The sequence below is a fragment of the Balearica regulorum genome, chromosome 2, assembly GCF_011004875.1.
Source record: "Balearica regulorum gibbericeps isolate bBalReg1 chromosome 2, bBalReg1.pri, whole genome shotgun sequence".
Taxonomy (NCBI): domain Eukaryota; kingdom Metazoa; phylum Chordata; class Aves; order Gruiformes; family Gruidae; genus Balearica; species Balearica regulorum.
In genome coordinates, this window is record NC_046185.1 from 142,651,102 (window position 1) to 142,667,932 (window position 16,831).

General features: G+C 34.4%; 1 protein-coding gene across 6 annotated transcripts in view; it reads right to left on the bottom strand.

Moving 5' to 3' along the window:
* AKAP9 (A-kinase anchoring protein 9) overlaps positions 1 to 16,831 on the bottom strand; it is a 119,870-nt gene that overhangs the window by 71,181 nt on the left and 31,858 nt on the right. For 4 of the 6 annotated variants that reach the window (XM_075746210.1, XM_075746206.1, XM_075746207.1 and 1 more), the window contains exons 3-7: positions 12,593 to 12,637; positions 5,078 to 5,131; positions 4,492 to 4,662; positions 1,740 to 1,895; positions 601 to 798 (exon numbers count right to left, since the gene is read on the bottom strand). In XM_075746210.1, the coding sequence (XP_075602325.1) occupies positions 601 to 798; positions 1,740 to 1,895; positions 4,492 to 4,662; positions 5,078 to 5,131; positions 12,593 to 12,637 (624 nt within the window). The remainder of the gene's footprint in view (positions 1 to 600; positions 799 to 1,739; positions 1,896 to 4,491; positions 4,663 to 5,077; positions 5,132 to 12,592; positions 12,638 to 16,831) is intronic. The other 2 variants (XM_075746209.1, XM_075746211.1) reach the window with 2 other exon arrangements.

Here is a 16,831-nt window from a genome sequence, read left to right on the forward strand (position 1 = left end):
AAAAAGAAAAAAGAGAAAAAAAGAAGAAAAAAAATCAGTTCCATTTTTTCCAGTTGTGTTCTCATACTTAAAAAAAAAAAACCAAAACCAAACCCCAAAAACCAAACCAAACAAACCAAAACCATTTGGTGCAATCTACAGAAAGTTTTGCCTCTTGTCACTTTCAATGGCATGTAATTTTTTTAGGTACTTTAGAGAAGTTTTCCATCAAGGATAATTAAAAAAAGATACATGAAGAAAAAAAGAATTCATTCTTTCCTTCAGAAAATATTAAGCAAGTTATTTTAATTTTTTTCATAACAGAATAATGTCATTTAATGAACGCATTCTAATATACAATATAGTTTCATCATTTGTTGGAAATATTTCTGCAATTTTTAAAAGCATGACACATAATACTCATCTAAAAATTTCAGGTTTAAATTATACACATATTATGTGTTAGTCAACAGAAACAGTCTTAAAAATTTAAAATCTTTGTATGCATTATATGCAGCACACTGATAGTCTGTGCTTTGGCCCTTAAATTTCAAAGGAACTACAAAACCCTGAAAAGAAAAAAGAGATTAGGAAAAGAGATCTTCCTAGTAAGGAACATACCATTTCATATATTGCGATTTTGTCTTGAAGATGCGTAATCTGCACTTCAAATTCTTCATTCTTTTTTTGATAATTCTTCAGCAGACATTCTTGTTCTTCTAGCTGTTGCTGATGTGATAGTATCTGTTGCTTGGCTTGCAATAAATCAGCAGCTGTGCAACTATGGCTGGTGTTCCTTAGGGCTTCACTTGCCTGCAACTTCAATGTTAAAAAAATAAAACCTAAAACTAAGAAACAGCTTGCAATATAGAAAGAGCAATCTTTACTTTCTTCTTCCACATCATAAGCCCAAAGACTATCGCAAAATTTTAGGAGGAACTGATATATTGGTATTCTTTTGAGATGGCCAAGCAATAAAAATATTTAATACTAAATTGTTTTAGAGTAAGCTAGCACAGGACAGCAGTGTCTCAGAAACATTTCTAAGCAGTAAAATGAACTAGTTGTAATTACTGTCCCCCAAAATCAGACTTTTAATAATAAAACCTCAGGCTTCAGAATACAATGCATCTGAAGCTCAAAAAAAGCTATATAAAAGTATTTGAACAGCACAAAATACTACAATATTCAACTGCAACACTGCAAACTGTAGTCACACAGATTAACAGTGCCCATGGCACCTCAATCACCAGTGTTTTTTAGAAAAAACGCTTCTCTGAAACTTAACTTTGTTATTTCAATTACCTTCTAATAACACGGCAAGATGCAAGTTTTACCCAAAAATATAGGAAGGACTGGAGCATGAAATGATGGCCCACCAAAGTTGATGGCTAGCTATTTTGATTTCAAAGGGAACAAGCTGGATTTCAGCCCAGCTGAGAACTAATTACACAAGTGTTTTTCTCCAAGATAACTGCCATCATCCAGCATTTATCAGAAGCTATCACCACATACTAGGAAAGAAAACAGACTAATCTTTATTATTTTATAGTGAATTAGTACAATAACCCAGGTACTATAATGATAACTGTAGAACTGGTAAAGTGACAACTGATCTATGCTAAGAGACCAATTCTTCAAAAATGCATTAAAAAAAAAAAATTCAAATCTGTGTTTCTGCAAGAAGTAGCCAATTATGGATCCTCCAAACTGACACCAATTTTCAAACCCTAATAAATATTGGTAGCACTGTAACTTACATGCTGAAACTGAATTTGCAGTTTCTGACTTTGTTCAGTAAGCTCTAAGAACTCCCTCATAGTTTCATCCTTTTCTTTCCGTGCCTGCTGCAGGTTAGCAGTGAGCTGAGTAATAATGTCATCTCTTTTTTTGATAGCAGCTTCAAATTCTTGCAGCTACAAAAGATGAAGTTTAAACTATTAGTGCACATCAAAGCCACAGACAAAAAAAACCCAAAACAACAAACTAGCCTTATCTAGTTAAATAGGAATACGTCATCCCTAACCTCTCCATTTAAAAGATGCCACACAGAGCATTTATGTTTTCACAAACTGTATTTGTAAATATTTCAGGAACAGATTTTTTCCCTTAACAATATATGATCTCTCCATAAAATATATTTATCAAAGAACAAAATCTGAGCCTTTAGGAAGGTTAATTAAATACATAACTTGCTTTTAAACTAAAAAGAGTGGCCACATAAACAAACCATCATAAAGGAAGCCAGAGTGCCTACTTATAGCATTTCAGTAATTTTGTACAATTACTCATGTCCACACACTCTTCCCACAATAAATGCAAGTTAATATCATCTCTCACTGAAAGCGCAATAAACTGAATTCATCATACTAAAAGCATATAACAGATACCATGCTGTATCCTACATTGTGAACTCACAGAAATTATTCCGAACTACATGAGAAAATCAGCTCAAGCTGCAAAACTGATACAGTGTATTTAATAGATGAATATTTTATAATTTGTAATGATGAATAAATGATAAAAGTACAGAAAAAATCCTTTGCAAGTGTTTTATTTTTTGTAGGATTACACTCAGGCAGACAGAAATTCTACAATATTAATTGGGACTATTTTCACGTGCAATTATATAAATATGTTATTCACTTTAAAGTAATTTTGTCAATTTGAACTCATTCAAGGCTAGTGGAAGTTTCATCTCTATGTATTGCACATTTCTTGAAACAGTTACAGAAGGTGACTGATGGTTTGTTTACAATGCTCCCAAAAGTAAGCTTCTCCAGGTTATATGCTGAGTCTTGAAGTAAAATTATAATGCTTTCAGGTAAGGCTTACTGATTTAGAGGATAGGGACATTATTCAGTGGGACATAAAAAAACAGAAGTCCCTTAAACAAGCCAAACTATGCAAAGAATTTGAGGAAATTCTTTTAAAGGTCTTTTCAGAACACTGTAGTGATCTGCTCCTTTAAAAGCATGGATCTAATGGAAATACAAGATGTTTGTTATAATAGAGAAAATTAGGAAAAAGAAGAGACACTTCAGTGTGTCATACCTCTCCTTCTGCATCTGTTCAATGAAACTGAATAACTAAATTTATCTGTTCCGATCCACACTTTGTTATATGGTTAATGGTTATTTGGTTAACGGTTGGACCTGATGATCTTAAAGGTCTTTTCCAACCAAAACATGATATGATAATTTTCAACTTTTTTTTTATTCCATCTTTTTCTTTAACAAACAGCCAGAACCAAAGCACACACCTTCCACACTCCCCTTTTATAATTCTTTTGTTTCTTCTGAAAAATAAACCACGTGCATTTCTCAACTGACATGTTATGCACTGTACCACTATCATACAAAAATATGCTGCAACTATTAAAATATTATTGTACTACAGCCTGTTTTGTTCTAATATATTTTTTATTTATTTTTAAATGGCTATGATTACTATTGTTAAAACACAAACATTTTCACTTTCACCTTTTTCAGGAAAAACTAACAGTAGTCACAATTGTGAGAAACTAAAATTATGCTTATGTTCTTTATTATGCTATAATTATAGCTATTATGATTAGCACAACAGATAAAAGACAGTAATTAGAAGCTAAGTGTGACTTAAAATGCAACACCAGAGATTCACCAACAGACAAAGGAACGATAAACCACCTCCTCCAGGGCAACCACTTAAAGATCACTCTAGGATGGTAGAATGAGACAACCATTTTCATCAATAAAATACAAATGAAAGCCGAAAAAATTATAACTGTGTAATAATAATGAAGGTGAAAATGACTGAGCATTAGAACAATTTTTGTGTTCCATAGTACTTTGCAAAAAATAGAAAAACAGAACGACATGACCTAAATCCAAATTAAAAGAGAGGTGAAGCATGACAAAGCAGTGACTTCAGTGCATTGCACCACTTGCTTAAACTTTAAAAATAAGTATTTAATATTCTTTACTTTAAAACCTAACTTTAAAATTCCAATGGTATTTCTAAAGCAAGGAATACTTCCCTGTAATCCCAAGTTATTAGATGTTTATTAAAATATTCTCACAGAGTTACCTTGTATTTCAGACTGTGAAGTCTGACATACAAATACCTTTTTGGTTCAAGGATCAACTCATTTGTACAATTCCTTAGGAAGTAAAACTTGAGCTATTTTTTACCTTGGAGGAACAGGAAGGTATTAAAGAAATGCAGTCTTTGCACAACTAGAGCAGAATTAGAGCTTTTCTTGAAGAAAATCATCTTTCCATTTGAGGAAAGTTACTGCAAAGATGACTGGATTTTTAGTCACAAAATACAGAGAAAAAGGACACACAATGGAAATGTCATTCAAAGAAACAGAGCCCATGGTATGTGATTGAAAGTAATTATGTGGAATTCTGTATCACACACTGACTGTGTTCTGAACAGCTGTCATTAAGTGTGAACTCTTTCAGGTGATGCTCTGCATTTTTGCATGTAACCGAGTAGCAAGTAGAAAGCAACATAAGGTAATTATACCTGTTGCAATCCTTCTGTACCATATGCTGCCCTCATTTCTTCTAGCTCTCTGTTTAGCTCTTCAATCTCTTGTTGTTTCCCAGCCAATTCATTCTCCATCACCTCTAGCTGCGTGTGAGAGTGCTGCATTCCATGCTCAGAACAAATGTCTCCAACTCCAAATTCTTCTTCCTAAATCAATCCAAGTTCCTTAACATGCCATTTTTTTTATGCTTTATCACAGTAAGTAAACTCAAATATCACATTCTGTATCAAATGCCACCTTAGAACATTAACATACAATACAGCATTGAAGATCTTATTGCCATGGTAACCTCCTTTGTTAGTATAATTCACACCTCAAAAGCACTGAAATAAAGTGTTTCTGCAAGTTCTGCTTTATAATCTTAGCTTTAATAGAAGTAGTAAATTGTTTTGTATTTCAAGTTTAACAATACACTATATTAATGTAAAACAAACAATGCAGATGCGGAGCACAGCATGCAAAATAAGCTATTAGTCAGCAACACAGTTTTTGTTCAAAACAAATTGTTTGAGGTTTTTAGTATTCACCATTAGTATTACAATTCAACTTGCAATACTGTACCCTGATTAAGTCTGCAGGTATAGCTGTTCTTGTCACAAAACTGCAACCATTTACCTGTATAAAGACAATTTCTAAATACATTATTATTTGAAATAAATCTCTATTTCTATTTTCCATTCATTTGAATCTTATGTGATGACCCCTGCAGACCCATGGGAATTTCTATGCTACAAAAATTTATTTCATTTGAAATACAAAATAGCTTTATACATAGTGAATTGCATCAAAGTAAGCATAGGTAACACGTAAAATACCCAATACTGCAAAAAAAAAAAGAAAAAAAGAAACTACTGTCTAAAAACAAAAAACATACTATGAATTTAAACACCTAGAGAAAACAAAAGGATTCAGATTTAAAGGTCAATGCAAAGCTTTAGACTTTAAATGACTAAAATGCAGTACTACTGCATTTTAAATTATATGTTTAATATTTCTATATATTACTAGACATGGTTATGCTTTCTATAAGATACTTATACACCCTAAGATTTACTACTACTGAAAGTCACCAATCTCTCAGTAGTGGATGAAAGGCAGTATCACACACTCTCATCTTTAATTTGAAGGAATTTATTAGGATTGAAAAAGAGCAGAAATTACACAATTTAACATATGACATTTGAAAAAAAAAAATAAAATCAAATCCTCTTTCACTCACCTAACACTGCAACCCCTTTCAGCTTCTATGAGAATTTTGGTTCTACAGACCGTGCAAACCAACAATGACGAATCTCCAAAAGGCAGAAGCCAAAGTAGCAGTTATAGGTTAAAAAAAAATAATCCAAATGAAAAGAATATGCTGTCTACTTGTGAGTAACCATAAAACAGACAGGCAGGCTTTTAAACCAGCAGATCAATGTTTTAAAATGAGAAAGCAAGAACAGCTATATTTCCCCTCAGAGCTGTTTATTACATCAGAGCCTGAAAGAAAAATAATGGTACTAGAGATGGAAAGGCATCACAGCATTTCAGACCCAAATACTGTGTTTATATATATATTAAAAAAAAAAAAAAAAAAAGCTGTACTGCTCAGACACCTGCCAGAGTCTAGATCAGGGTTTATTTACAAAGGATTATCATGCCTGAGCAAATCAGTAAGTTACCCGACATGGAAGTACACTGTTATAAATGGGATCAATATAGTAATCGAGTTTGTACTAAGATAATGAATAAGCCTGCATTAGACAAGAATTTGCAGAGCTGACACAGTGCCCTTTCAATTCCTGACTTCCTTAGTAAAAAGAAAGACACCACAGAGAGATTACTACCTTATTTTAGAAAGAATAAAGAAAATTGCAGCAAACAGCAGTCCAGGCAACTCATAGAGGCACTGCACATCATTTGTGTATTGCCAGATGTTCGCTCTACATTCAGACATACAAGTGCCTACGCAGTGCCTGGCACCAATGTCTTTATTCAGGTTTTAGCTCATGTCCCAGATTAATAACAGTAGTAGTTTAACAGAAACTCCATTATGAAACACTTCTTTTCCTTAATTCCCATTTTATTTAGGCTTAATTGAAAAAGAGGTAATGTATGATTCTTGTTATCTACCACAGTGGACACGCTTCTCTTCCTGTGAATCATTTCTGTGTGCAGCAATCAAAGACTCTTAGATGCTTTATAGCAAGAGCTGCTAGGAAAGACATAAAAGACTTATCTCATTAGATGTTCCAGACTCCTTAGCAGCTGAAATTTCTACAAAAGACCTTTTACTTATAAAAGGAATTTTGCTATAGACATTCAAAACAACTGTCTGGAACTTCGGAAATCCTGCCTCATTGCACAGGAGCCTAGCTCTTAGACATCACAGAAGTGAACCACAATAACACGCTGTTACTCATCTGATACCTTCTCCTTTCAAATGCCTTATACCTTCTGGTAAAGTGCAAGTTGAAACCCAGTAAGACACCAAACCACACTGTAATCTCTGGAAAAAGCAGCCAGACCACTGTAGCAGGGTGCTACACTGATGGGAGCCTCATGAGCAGCCCGGAAACTTCCGGCACAACAGAAATTCTGCTGTGTCAGAGCAGGCAGTCGGGGCTAGGTTATTAGCTTCAAAATATCTTAATTTAAAATCATTTTTTCACTCATCTAGAATGTATGAAGACTGTAGTCCAGATACCAACTTCAGTGTTAACAGATGTCTACACAAGGCCTACTGTGTTTCGTCTCGTGGCCCCAGTGGTCTACTTGTAGAGATCTTCTGCAAGCCCAGAAATACTATTGATGGAGATTCTTATAATTTATTTTTTTAAAGCTTTGCAGTTCACCTTTAATGCTGAAATGTCCTTATGCCTTAATGCCTTACGATGCGCTTAGTTACATACCCCAGCAAACAAACATTTAAAGCAATCAAATGCACAGCATTTTAAGATAACGGAAGCAAGGAGTAACGAGAGCTCTGGATATAATTGCATAAACAAATAACGACAAAGTAAGAAAAAAAATAAATTTGACAACACATTAACTACCCAGGAGTAACTGTTTTGGTGAACAAAAGACATGAAACAGGTGAAGGTCATGGAAGTGCCTCAAAGGACCTTCTGTCTGATTTTTCTTCCTTGCTTGTACTTTCAAAATATAAATACTATTTGTGTGAATTAAGTAAAATATAATTTGTAGTCTATTAGCTAAAAATAAAGGTATAATTTATATTGCATCAGTAAATACATATGCTTAAGACAAATGAAGGAATCTTCTTCCAGAGAAACACAAGGAAAACCAACCTCCACCACTGAATTAAGGCAGCAATTCATGACAATTGCCACCAGAGGTCAGGATTAAATTTATGAAATCACTGTACCCCTTTAATGTTCCTTAGACCTTGCAAGACCTGCAATTGTACCTCAGAAATAGCAGTAACAATGTGTACCTACTTTTAACATTAATGCTTGTACTACAGATATTTCCCTTTATAAATAGCAAATTCTTGCTCAGCATAAATCAATACACACTGTTCGGTCACTGAAAAATGTAGAAAATACCTTAATGCATGAAAATAACATAACTTTTTACAGACTGACAAGCAGACTTCTGATTAAAAATATGCTTTGATTTAGTAGTAGAAACATACAGAAATATCTGGAATGGAACGGATTAGCAATTTTACCTCATGTTTTCATATTTTTTCCCCTTTTACATTTTGGACATGTGACTCCTTCACAAAAACTAATACTTAGACTTCCAGTATTGCTTGTCAATGTTCTTAGCCTCTCCTCAATTTTCTAGTTATGTCACAACTAACTATACGAAACTTAGATGAAATTAGCAATTGGGGCAACTTGGGAAATTTGAATTTCAGTTGGGTTTTTTTAATACTCTATAAACAAAAACCACTTTCAGTTTGCGATGAAAATAATTACAATCATATAATGTAACTATTAACTTCTGAAGGTTAACAACTGATGGCTTTTAAAATATCATGGCTTAATATATTTTTCTATATATTAATAGCATGTAACAGAAAATCTTTATATAGTGGTTAAGGTTGAGGTATAGATTTCATTAACATATCTAAAAAAAATTTTGTAAAATTTGTCTTTTCAGAGGTACACTTTGCAAATTGGGAAGAGAGGGAAAAAAAATTGGGATAAGAGGGGAAAAAAAAATAATCAGGTGGAACAGTCTTTCAGTTAGACCAGAAAATTAAGCCATATGGAAAATATATGGGGGCAACTTTACCTTACACAGGTAAGGTTACCAAAAAAATTCTGCCTGTTGGAAAAATTCTAACTTCCCTTAGTTCTGAGTTTAGACTATAACCTTAAATAGCTAATCATAGGTCTCATTCTTGCTCAAACTGAACAATTTGTTACAAAAGGCAAGCTAGTTATATGAAGGATTTATCAGTCTTCAGTTTGGCTGTGACCTTTGATAACGTAAGTATTTAGAGAGGTGGCAGAACAAAACTGAACAAGAGACTGTATTTACACTAAAATTCCTTCAGGACAAGAATTCTTATACAAACAGTCACTGGTTCCTTCAACTTTGCTTAGACGACTGTATTCGCTTATAACTGTGTGTCTGATAAGTCTCCTGAAGAGGGAAATACTTATCACTGAATTTTATCCAATTCCTCAAGAGAAGGGGTTGAAGAATTAAAAACATATTACTTATTTTACCAACTACAACAAAACAAATGATTTATGACCTATTTCACTTTGAAGCAGGAAAGCCTTGATTTCAACATAATTTCTGACAAAAACCGTAAAAAGAACACAGATGTTCTAAACAGTGAAGGAAAAGATGGATCAACAGGCCAATGTTTCCAGAAACATGTGGTTTCTTAGTACTAACAAAAGGAGATCATACATCTGAAAAAAAAAAGGTAAGCTCAAGATTTCATACAACTTCATAATTAAGCTGTTACAGACAAAAATGAACTTATTCTCATCATCTTCAACTGAAAAGGCTTCAATCACTTTATTTACAGGATGGCCATGAATGTAAATAGAGCTTTTATTAATAAAAGTAACATTACAGCTGACATGAAACATACTGAAAATTCAGTTCCTAAAATACATGTATTCCTAAACGTTGTTTCCTCATTGCAGATACCAAAGAGCTTATTGGACAGCAACTCTTACCACTTGAGTTTGTTCTTCACCAGATCCAGTATCATGTAACTACTCACAAGTTTTGTGCTGCCTACTTATGTCTTAGAAAATAACTCTCGGGGACGTAAAAAGTCTTTTTGCAGGAATGACAATAAGAAGTGCATCTCTTGTTGCATTTTTGAGGAAATTTGCAACTTTTTAAAAGGCACATTCAGAAGGAAGTCTGGCTGTAATTCTGTTGACTCTAGTATCTGGAAAAAATGTTCGCTAATATACTCTGTAGGCACCTACAAATCTTTGAAGAATGAAGCAGGGTAAAGTTAAGTATTTAGATGTGAAAATTCATTTTAAAATGAGAGCTTTGAATTCTACTGATTCTAGCAACAAAAACGCTAAAAATCAGAACACATCCACAACTACCATGAGGCATTAGGCCAGATCTTTTCTGTATTCTGTCTCCTTATGCAAAGATGTTTTTTCCTGAGCTTTTGCAATCAGTCTTCAACACTACTTCCTACAAGCTCAGAAGTGATCAAAATTTCTTAGTTGTGTTTCATTACATAAGTAATACCTCTCACTTGTAAAAATACATGAACATCAATGCCATTGTCAACTGTTTTCAAGGGTTCATTCTTCACATACTGCATATTCCATTTAATAGTAATCACATACCATGGTGATGCACATTCTAAAAAGGTGCTGTAAGGTCATAGCAGTTGTTCAAAAGTGTATTTGCTACACTCTCAATGGAGTGCACATACTGCCCTATCATCTTACCATACATAGAGCAAACTCCGATTCTTTTTGTTCTTTGCTACTTTAATTCCTTGGACAATATAAACATTTTATCTATCAAAAATACTAAATCTTTAATCATTATTTTTCCCAGGCAGAGTTTGCTTCAACTCCTTCACCTATCTCTCCATAAAAATCTTTTTTTCTTTCTTTCATTTACAGCACTCCCTAGCAGCTGGACTGGAATCTTCAATTCCAGAAGTGCTGGTCTCAGATTTTATTTTTTTTTTTAATTTGCATCACAAAAAACATGCCATAAGAACAATTACAATTGAACAGACCATGTGGTTCAGTATTCTGTATTTGAAAGTAGCCAATAATGAACGTGAGGTGAAAATTCTCCCTGTACTCCCAAGTGCCTTCTCCCAACACAGCAGAAGAAAGTGAGGGTGCTTATAAACAAGGACAGCAGGAGGAAGTAGGAGAGAGAGTTAAACTGAGGAAGAAAGGGACAGGAAAAGAATTTAACTAAAAAGGTTGAGACCAAATCTATGGAGGAAACTATAAATGGGATTTTATAGAGGTTGGAAAGAAGAACTACTGCTTTCCTCTAGGACAAGTTGAGCTGAACATTAGGAGGACCCCAACATAAGAAGAGGGAATAAAGGAGAAGAGGTTTTCAAGGGAGAGGGAGAAAAAATATTAAAAGAAGAAAGAAGGAAAAACAATACTAGGACGAAGTTGGAAGGGCTGGGAAAGAAACTGGGCTTTGGAATGACTGTGGAAGGAAAAGGAAGGATAGACACAGGCTGAAAAGCCTATAAGACTCAGCTAAAAAACCAAGCAAGGGTAAAAAGAGGATGGGCAAGCAAAGGTGAAAAGATTGACAGGAGCTATTACAGAGAAGGGGTGAATTTACAAAAAACTAGGGGATAGAAAATAGACACAGAGTTGGCCAAGAGAACAGGCTGGGAGAAGGAGCAAGTGAAGACACAGCATTTAAGTTGGGAAAGAAAAGTCCTTCCAGTTTTCAGGGTATGTCTAGACCGCCCACTGCAGTACCGATTTTACTTCTGCACCCTGCAGTGCGACAGATGAGGGACACATTGTCTGGTGTGTATACTCCCTTAGGCTTCACAATGAGCAGCTATAATACTAGTATGGAACAAACAGTTATTCTAAGGCATAATCACCTTCTCTTACAAAAGGCTAAATCAAGAGAGGAACAAAGTATCCTACACCAAATTCACTTCAGCAACCGGCAGTCATTTGATTACTTCATCCCCTCTTACTTGTTGCCAAGCTTAAGATTCTGGGGTGTGTTTTGCAAAAGTGTTTAGCACAGAGATCTGCAAAACAAAACCCAGACTGTCACTACAGAAAGCAATGGTTTGAGAAATGAATTTTTTTTTTTTTAAACTAGAAACAATATTTACTGTACTCAAGATATTCCATGGCTATTTCTTGCAAGCATGTTCTTGACCCACATTTATCCATGATGTAGTGTACTCCTTACAAACATAACAAATGGTTTTATTTGGCAAGACCAAAGTTCCACATATGCCACTACCCTTCGACATGACAGAGATGACTAGTAGATGCCAATGTGTGGTGAGTTGACCCCAGCCAGCAGCTAAGCCCCTCACACAGGCACTCACTCACTCCCCCCACCAGCGGGAAGGAGGAGAAAAATCAGACAGGCAAAAGTGAGAAAAACCCACAGGTTGAGATAAAGACAGCTTAATAAGTGAAACAAAACAAAACAAACCCCCAAAACAACAAATGATACAAAGGCAATTCACCATCTCCCACCAGCAGACTGAGGCCCAGTCTCACTGAGCAACGGCTGCTTTGGAACTCATTAAAATATAATCAACTTGTTAAATAGTTTCCCACAGAAAATGAGTAGAAATTATGCACAGCCACAACCCCAATGACAACATGAAGCATTAATACAACTGTAATAATGCCATTGTTACAACAGTTCATATATCTACTGCATTATTGATGATAGTAGCCATCACATTATGTAGTTGACATAATGCTTGGTTTAATGGTACTTTAATCATACCAGTAATGACATGCAACAGCTTTGTCTATAATATCACGTCTGCTCTTTCTTTCCTTCTCTTTTTGGAAGACAATGCACAGCATTGCAGTAAACATGTAAAAGAAAAAGTTGAAAGAAAAGTTAGGAAAAGCATTACTTCAGTCTTACCTCAGAACTGTAATCTTCTACAGTGGTGGAAATTTCACTTTCTGGCTAAAATAAAATATTAAAATATTTACAATGATGGCACTCTAAAATTTTAAACAAGACATTTTCCATCTGTTTCTGAGAATGTAGACAGTATTTGAAAATATTAAGGTATAAATGAATTTGATTAGTATATAGTGAAGGCCACCTTTACTTCCTTGAATTCCCAGCTTTAGAAAAGAAAAAATTACTTTGCTGTTCAACTATGATCATGGAAACATTGTAATTACATGACAAAGTCCTTTAATGAAAATACAACATACAGGTACAAAATAATATTTTGGTAATGTAGCTTTTTTAAAATTTTATTTTTTTTATTTTTAAAGAAATAAATAGTACCAAGAAAAGGACTTTTCTTTGATAGATCAATTTTACCTACTCAGGAACTTCACTGGCTTAAGAACATAATCATATATAGAATGTCATTTTCATACATGCAAGACTTTTGATGTTGACTATAATTTTGAAACACACATTCATATTCTCCTTCAGCTTCCATGGAAGCCAAGGAAAGGTAAAAGTGATCAGGAAGAACAAGGACAAAGATTCAAATCTTCTGATCTAATGAATTATAGTAATTAAAGGAACAAAGCCTTAGCAAACTGAGCACAAACATGCCATAGAAGACACTTGAATTAAATACAGAGTATCTTGATGAACTACATACAATGTATCAGGTTTGAGAATGAAGATGTTAGTAGGAAAATATGCAAAATATTCAAATTAACTATGTACAGTGCACTACTGGGGAATAAGTACACACTCCTTTGAACTCAAAAAATCTAATTTTGAGTTAAAACTACTTTTGCTAAAGTGAAGTGTACATAAGAGGTCTTTTTCAAAATTCACTTAAATCATTAGCCAGCCTCACATTAAATCAGTCTCCATTTTACATGGAATTCTGTCTGGCTTATTTTTAAAGGAACACAGTCAGTTTTGCATCAGTAGACACAAATAAAACTTGAAACTCTCAACTGTGGTTTGTTCTGTTTTTAAGAATCTGCCACTCAGATCTCCTGGAGCTGTGCAGTTTTTATAATCACAACATCATCAACTCTACATATTTTGAATCTAATATGTAGCTCCACAATGTAATTAATATTTAAAAAAGGTATTATTCTATGTGCAGAGTGAACAAAACTAACATAAAATATGAATGTGGAAGGTAAAATTCATACAGTGCATATGATCTCAAAAATAAGCCATAAACTGAAACAGAAATCAAAATTATGTTTTAAAACTATAGGGTGATGAAAGTATTTCTGCTGTGGAATATATAATTAGTACTTAACAATATTTAATTTTAATATAAATATATATTCATAGTATATATTTATATGTACATTTGTGCATATATGCATATACACACACACAAATTTTACATATGGTTTGTAAGTCTATGTCCTTGGTCTAGGACAAAGTCCTCTGGAAGGAATAAAATCAGGGAAAATCACATTGCTATTTATTTTCGTAACACAGGTAACAAATGTATGGCCATATTATCCTACATTTTTTCATGGTTTGTTCCAATTCAGAAGACTTCACAAAGAAAGATTAGAAGTATTCCTATAGAAGCTCAGAAGTATTCCTATAAATTTACATATTTAATTAGATCTAACAACTCTCGAAGTTCTTTATATAGTGAATGAAATACAGACACTTCTTCAACATGCAAAAACCAAGGACAAGCAGTCTGACTTCTCACACAGCTTTCCTTATAATGCACCTCGAGTGCTGTGTTCAGTTTTGTGCCCCTCAGTACAAGAAAGACATTGAGGTGCTGGAGTGTGTCCAGAGAAGGGCAATGAAGCTGGTGAAGGGTCTAGAGCACAAGTCTTATGAGGAGCAGCTGGGGGAACTGGGGTTGTTTAGTCTGGAGAAGAGGAGGCTGAGGGGAGACCTTACCGCTCTCTACAACTACCTGAAAGGAGGTTGTAGTGAGTGTGTTGGTCTCTCCTCCCAAGTAACAAGCGATAGGACAAGAGGAAATGGCCTCAAGTTGTGCCAGGAGAGGTTTAGATTGGATATTAGGAAAAATTTCTTCACCAGAAGGGTTGTCAAGCACTGGAACAGGCTGTTCAGGGAAGTGGTTGAGTGCCTATCCCTGAAGGTACTTAAAAGAGTGTAGATGTAGTGCTTAGGGACATGGTTTAGTGGTTGAACTTGGCAGTGCTAGGTTTATGGTTGGACTCAATCATCATAAAGGTCTTTTCCAACCTACATGATTCTATGATTCTATGAATTATAGAAACAGTCCCTTGTTTATAAGAAAGATGATAAATGAATGTTTAGATCCTGGGATAAGCTCAAACTAGTAAGATAATCACAATAAAAGGCACAGAACTTATAGACTGAAGCTTAGGCTAGTGTGAGAAAATTCTCAAAGGAAGGTGATTACTGAAAATAATTCTCTAATTTTTTAATGGTAACTTGGTCAGTTACATGATTTTGGTTTTTAAAATGAATATATTGCTGGTCCTTTCTGAATACCAATCTAAAGTAAAAAAAAAAAACAACTAAAATATTTTTTTAAAAATCATATAGTGCTCCATCAGTTTAAGTGTGCAATATCTGTTAGAAGCATAAACAATCTTTCTAAAATATCTCCTTCAATCCTGCATCTAGATAGGTTTTTGGTTGTTAAGACCAAATATTTTTGCCAAGGGATTTACTGAAGATAAGTACAGAAAGATGACAAAATGAACTCAAGTTACATGGATCTGTCTTCTGTGCTAAGGCATTCATCCAAACCCTACTAAAAATCAATTTAAAAGAGTTAAATCCTATGAGCTCACACATTAGACTCCAACACTGTAAGACTTAATGCTATTCTTTTGCTGTCAGAGTCAATAACACTACAAGTAGTCAAAATTTTGCAGGCACTCATCTTGCTCTCTAAGCAGCTATGTTCTGTTCCTAAGACCTGATCAACCTTATTTCAAAATCCAGTTCCTTCCATTAAGCTATCCATTCTGTATGCTTCAATTCTTCTTTGGTCAAGAGAAGTAATTAGGTTTTACACAGCTCACTTCTGAACCACAGGGGTCCAGTTTAAAAGGAAATATTTCAAAAAATACATATATATACACACACTGTTATCAACACAACATCTTTTGACAGGATAGTGCCAATGAAGCTATTCATCAGTTCTCAATACTTTGTGGAATTTGAAATAGGCTTCTGTTCCACTCTGACTTCAAGTTGTTAGTTTGCACATATTCTACCACCTATGCCCCATAGCATTTTCTTGCTACAAACAGCCATTGTCTTCTGGCAAGATGTTTTAATTTTGTATTTAATATTTTCTTCACTGACAATGCGGCTGATAGCTGCCTATAAAGAGTCTTTAAGATGCCTGTTCAATGTCTTTTAACTATCTCCATCAACTCTGCAGGTAACGCTTAAATATTCAGAAAACTAAACCCACTTTCATCTGTATACATTCTTCAGAGGAAATACTGTAAGATGATGTAAAAAAAAAAGAGTAATCAACCTGTGGAACACAGAAGGTCCATTTCAGAGTAACTTGTTTCTGTATGCAGTTAAGCACTGCTCAGAAGTGACATTCTTTGGCACTGGACGCCCAACATTATCACAGGATTCACAAAAGAACTCATATACAAAATTGGCCACAAGAACTGAAAAGTGATTTTTATGTTCCTTTAGCAAACTTTCACAGATGACAATAAAATGTTCTGCAAGAAGGGACATCCAGTACTAAACTACTCTAATTGCAGTAGATGAGAGTATTAAAGGGAAAGAACCAAGACTGATTCATGGAACAGAATTCTTCTTGAAGTCAATTATTGACTTTTTTATGACCTTGGTGTAAACTGTTACAAAAATGTAACTACAAAATTATGGATTCATTTTTGAATGTGTATTAGCCAGCAGTAGAAGTGAAAACAAGTTTATTTTAGCTTGGCCAGTTTCACATGGGTCGCTAGCAATCCATAGACGATTACAACCTGAGTAAGACTAATTAAGAGGACCACAACTAGGAAGGGTGGTAAAGAGAATGTAAAGTGACAATCCTAGTCATGAAACCCTCTTTTTAGGTCATCCTGAACTTTATGGGTCTTGAGTTAATTTGTAGAACATGCTGAATATGAAGTGCTATTCTTATGCCTCATCATGCCCTTCTTAGTTCCTAATCTGAAAATCATTCAGTTCAAAGCAATGTATTCCCTAGTAATTTAT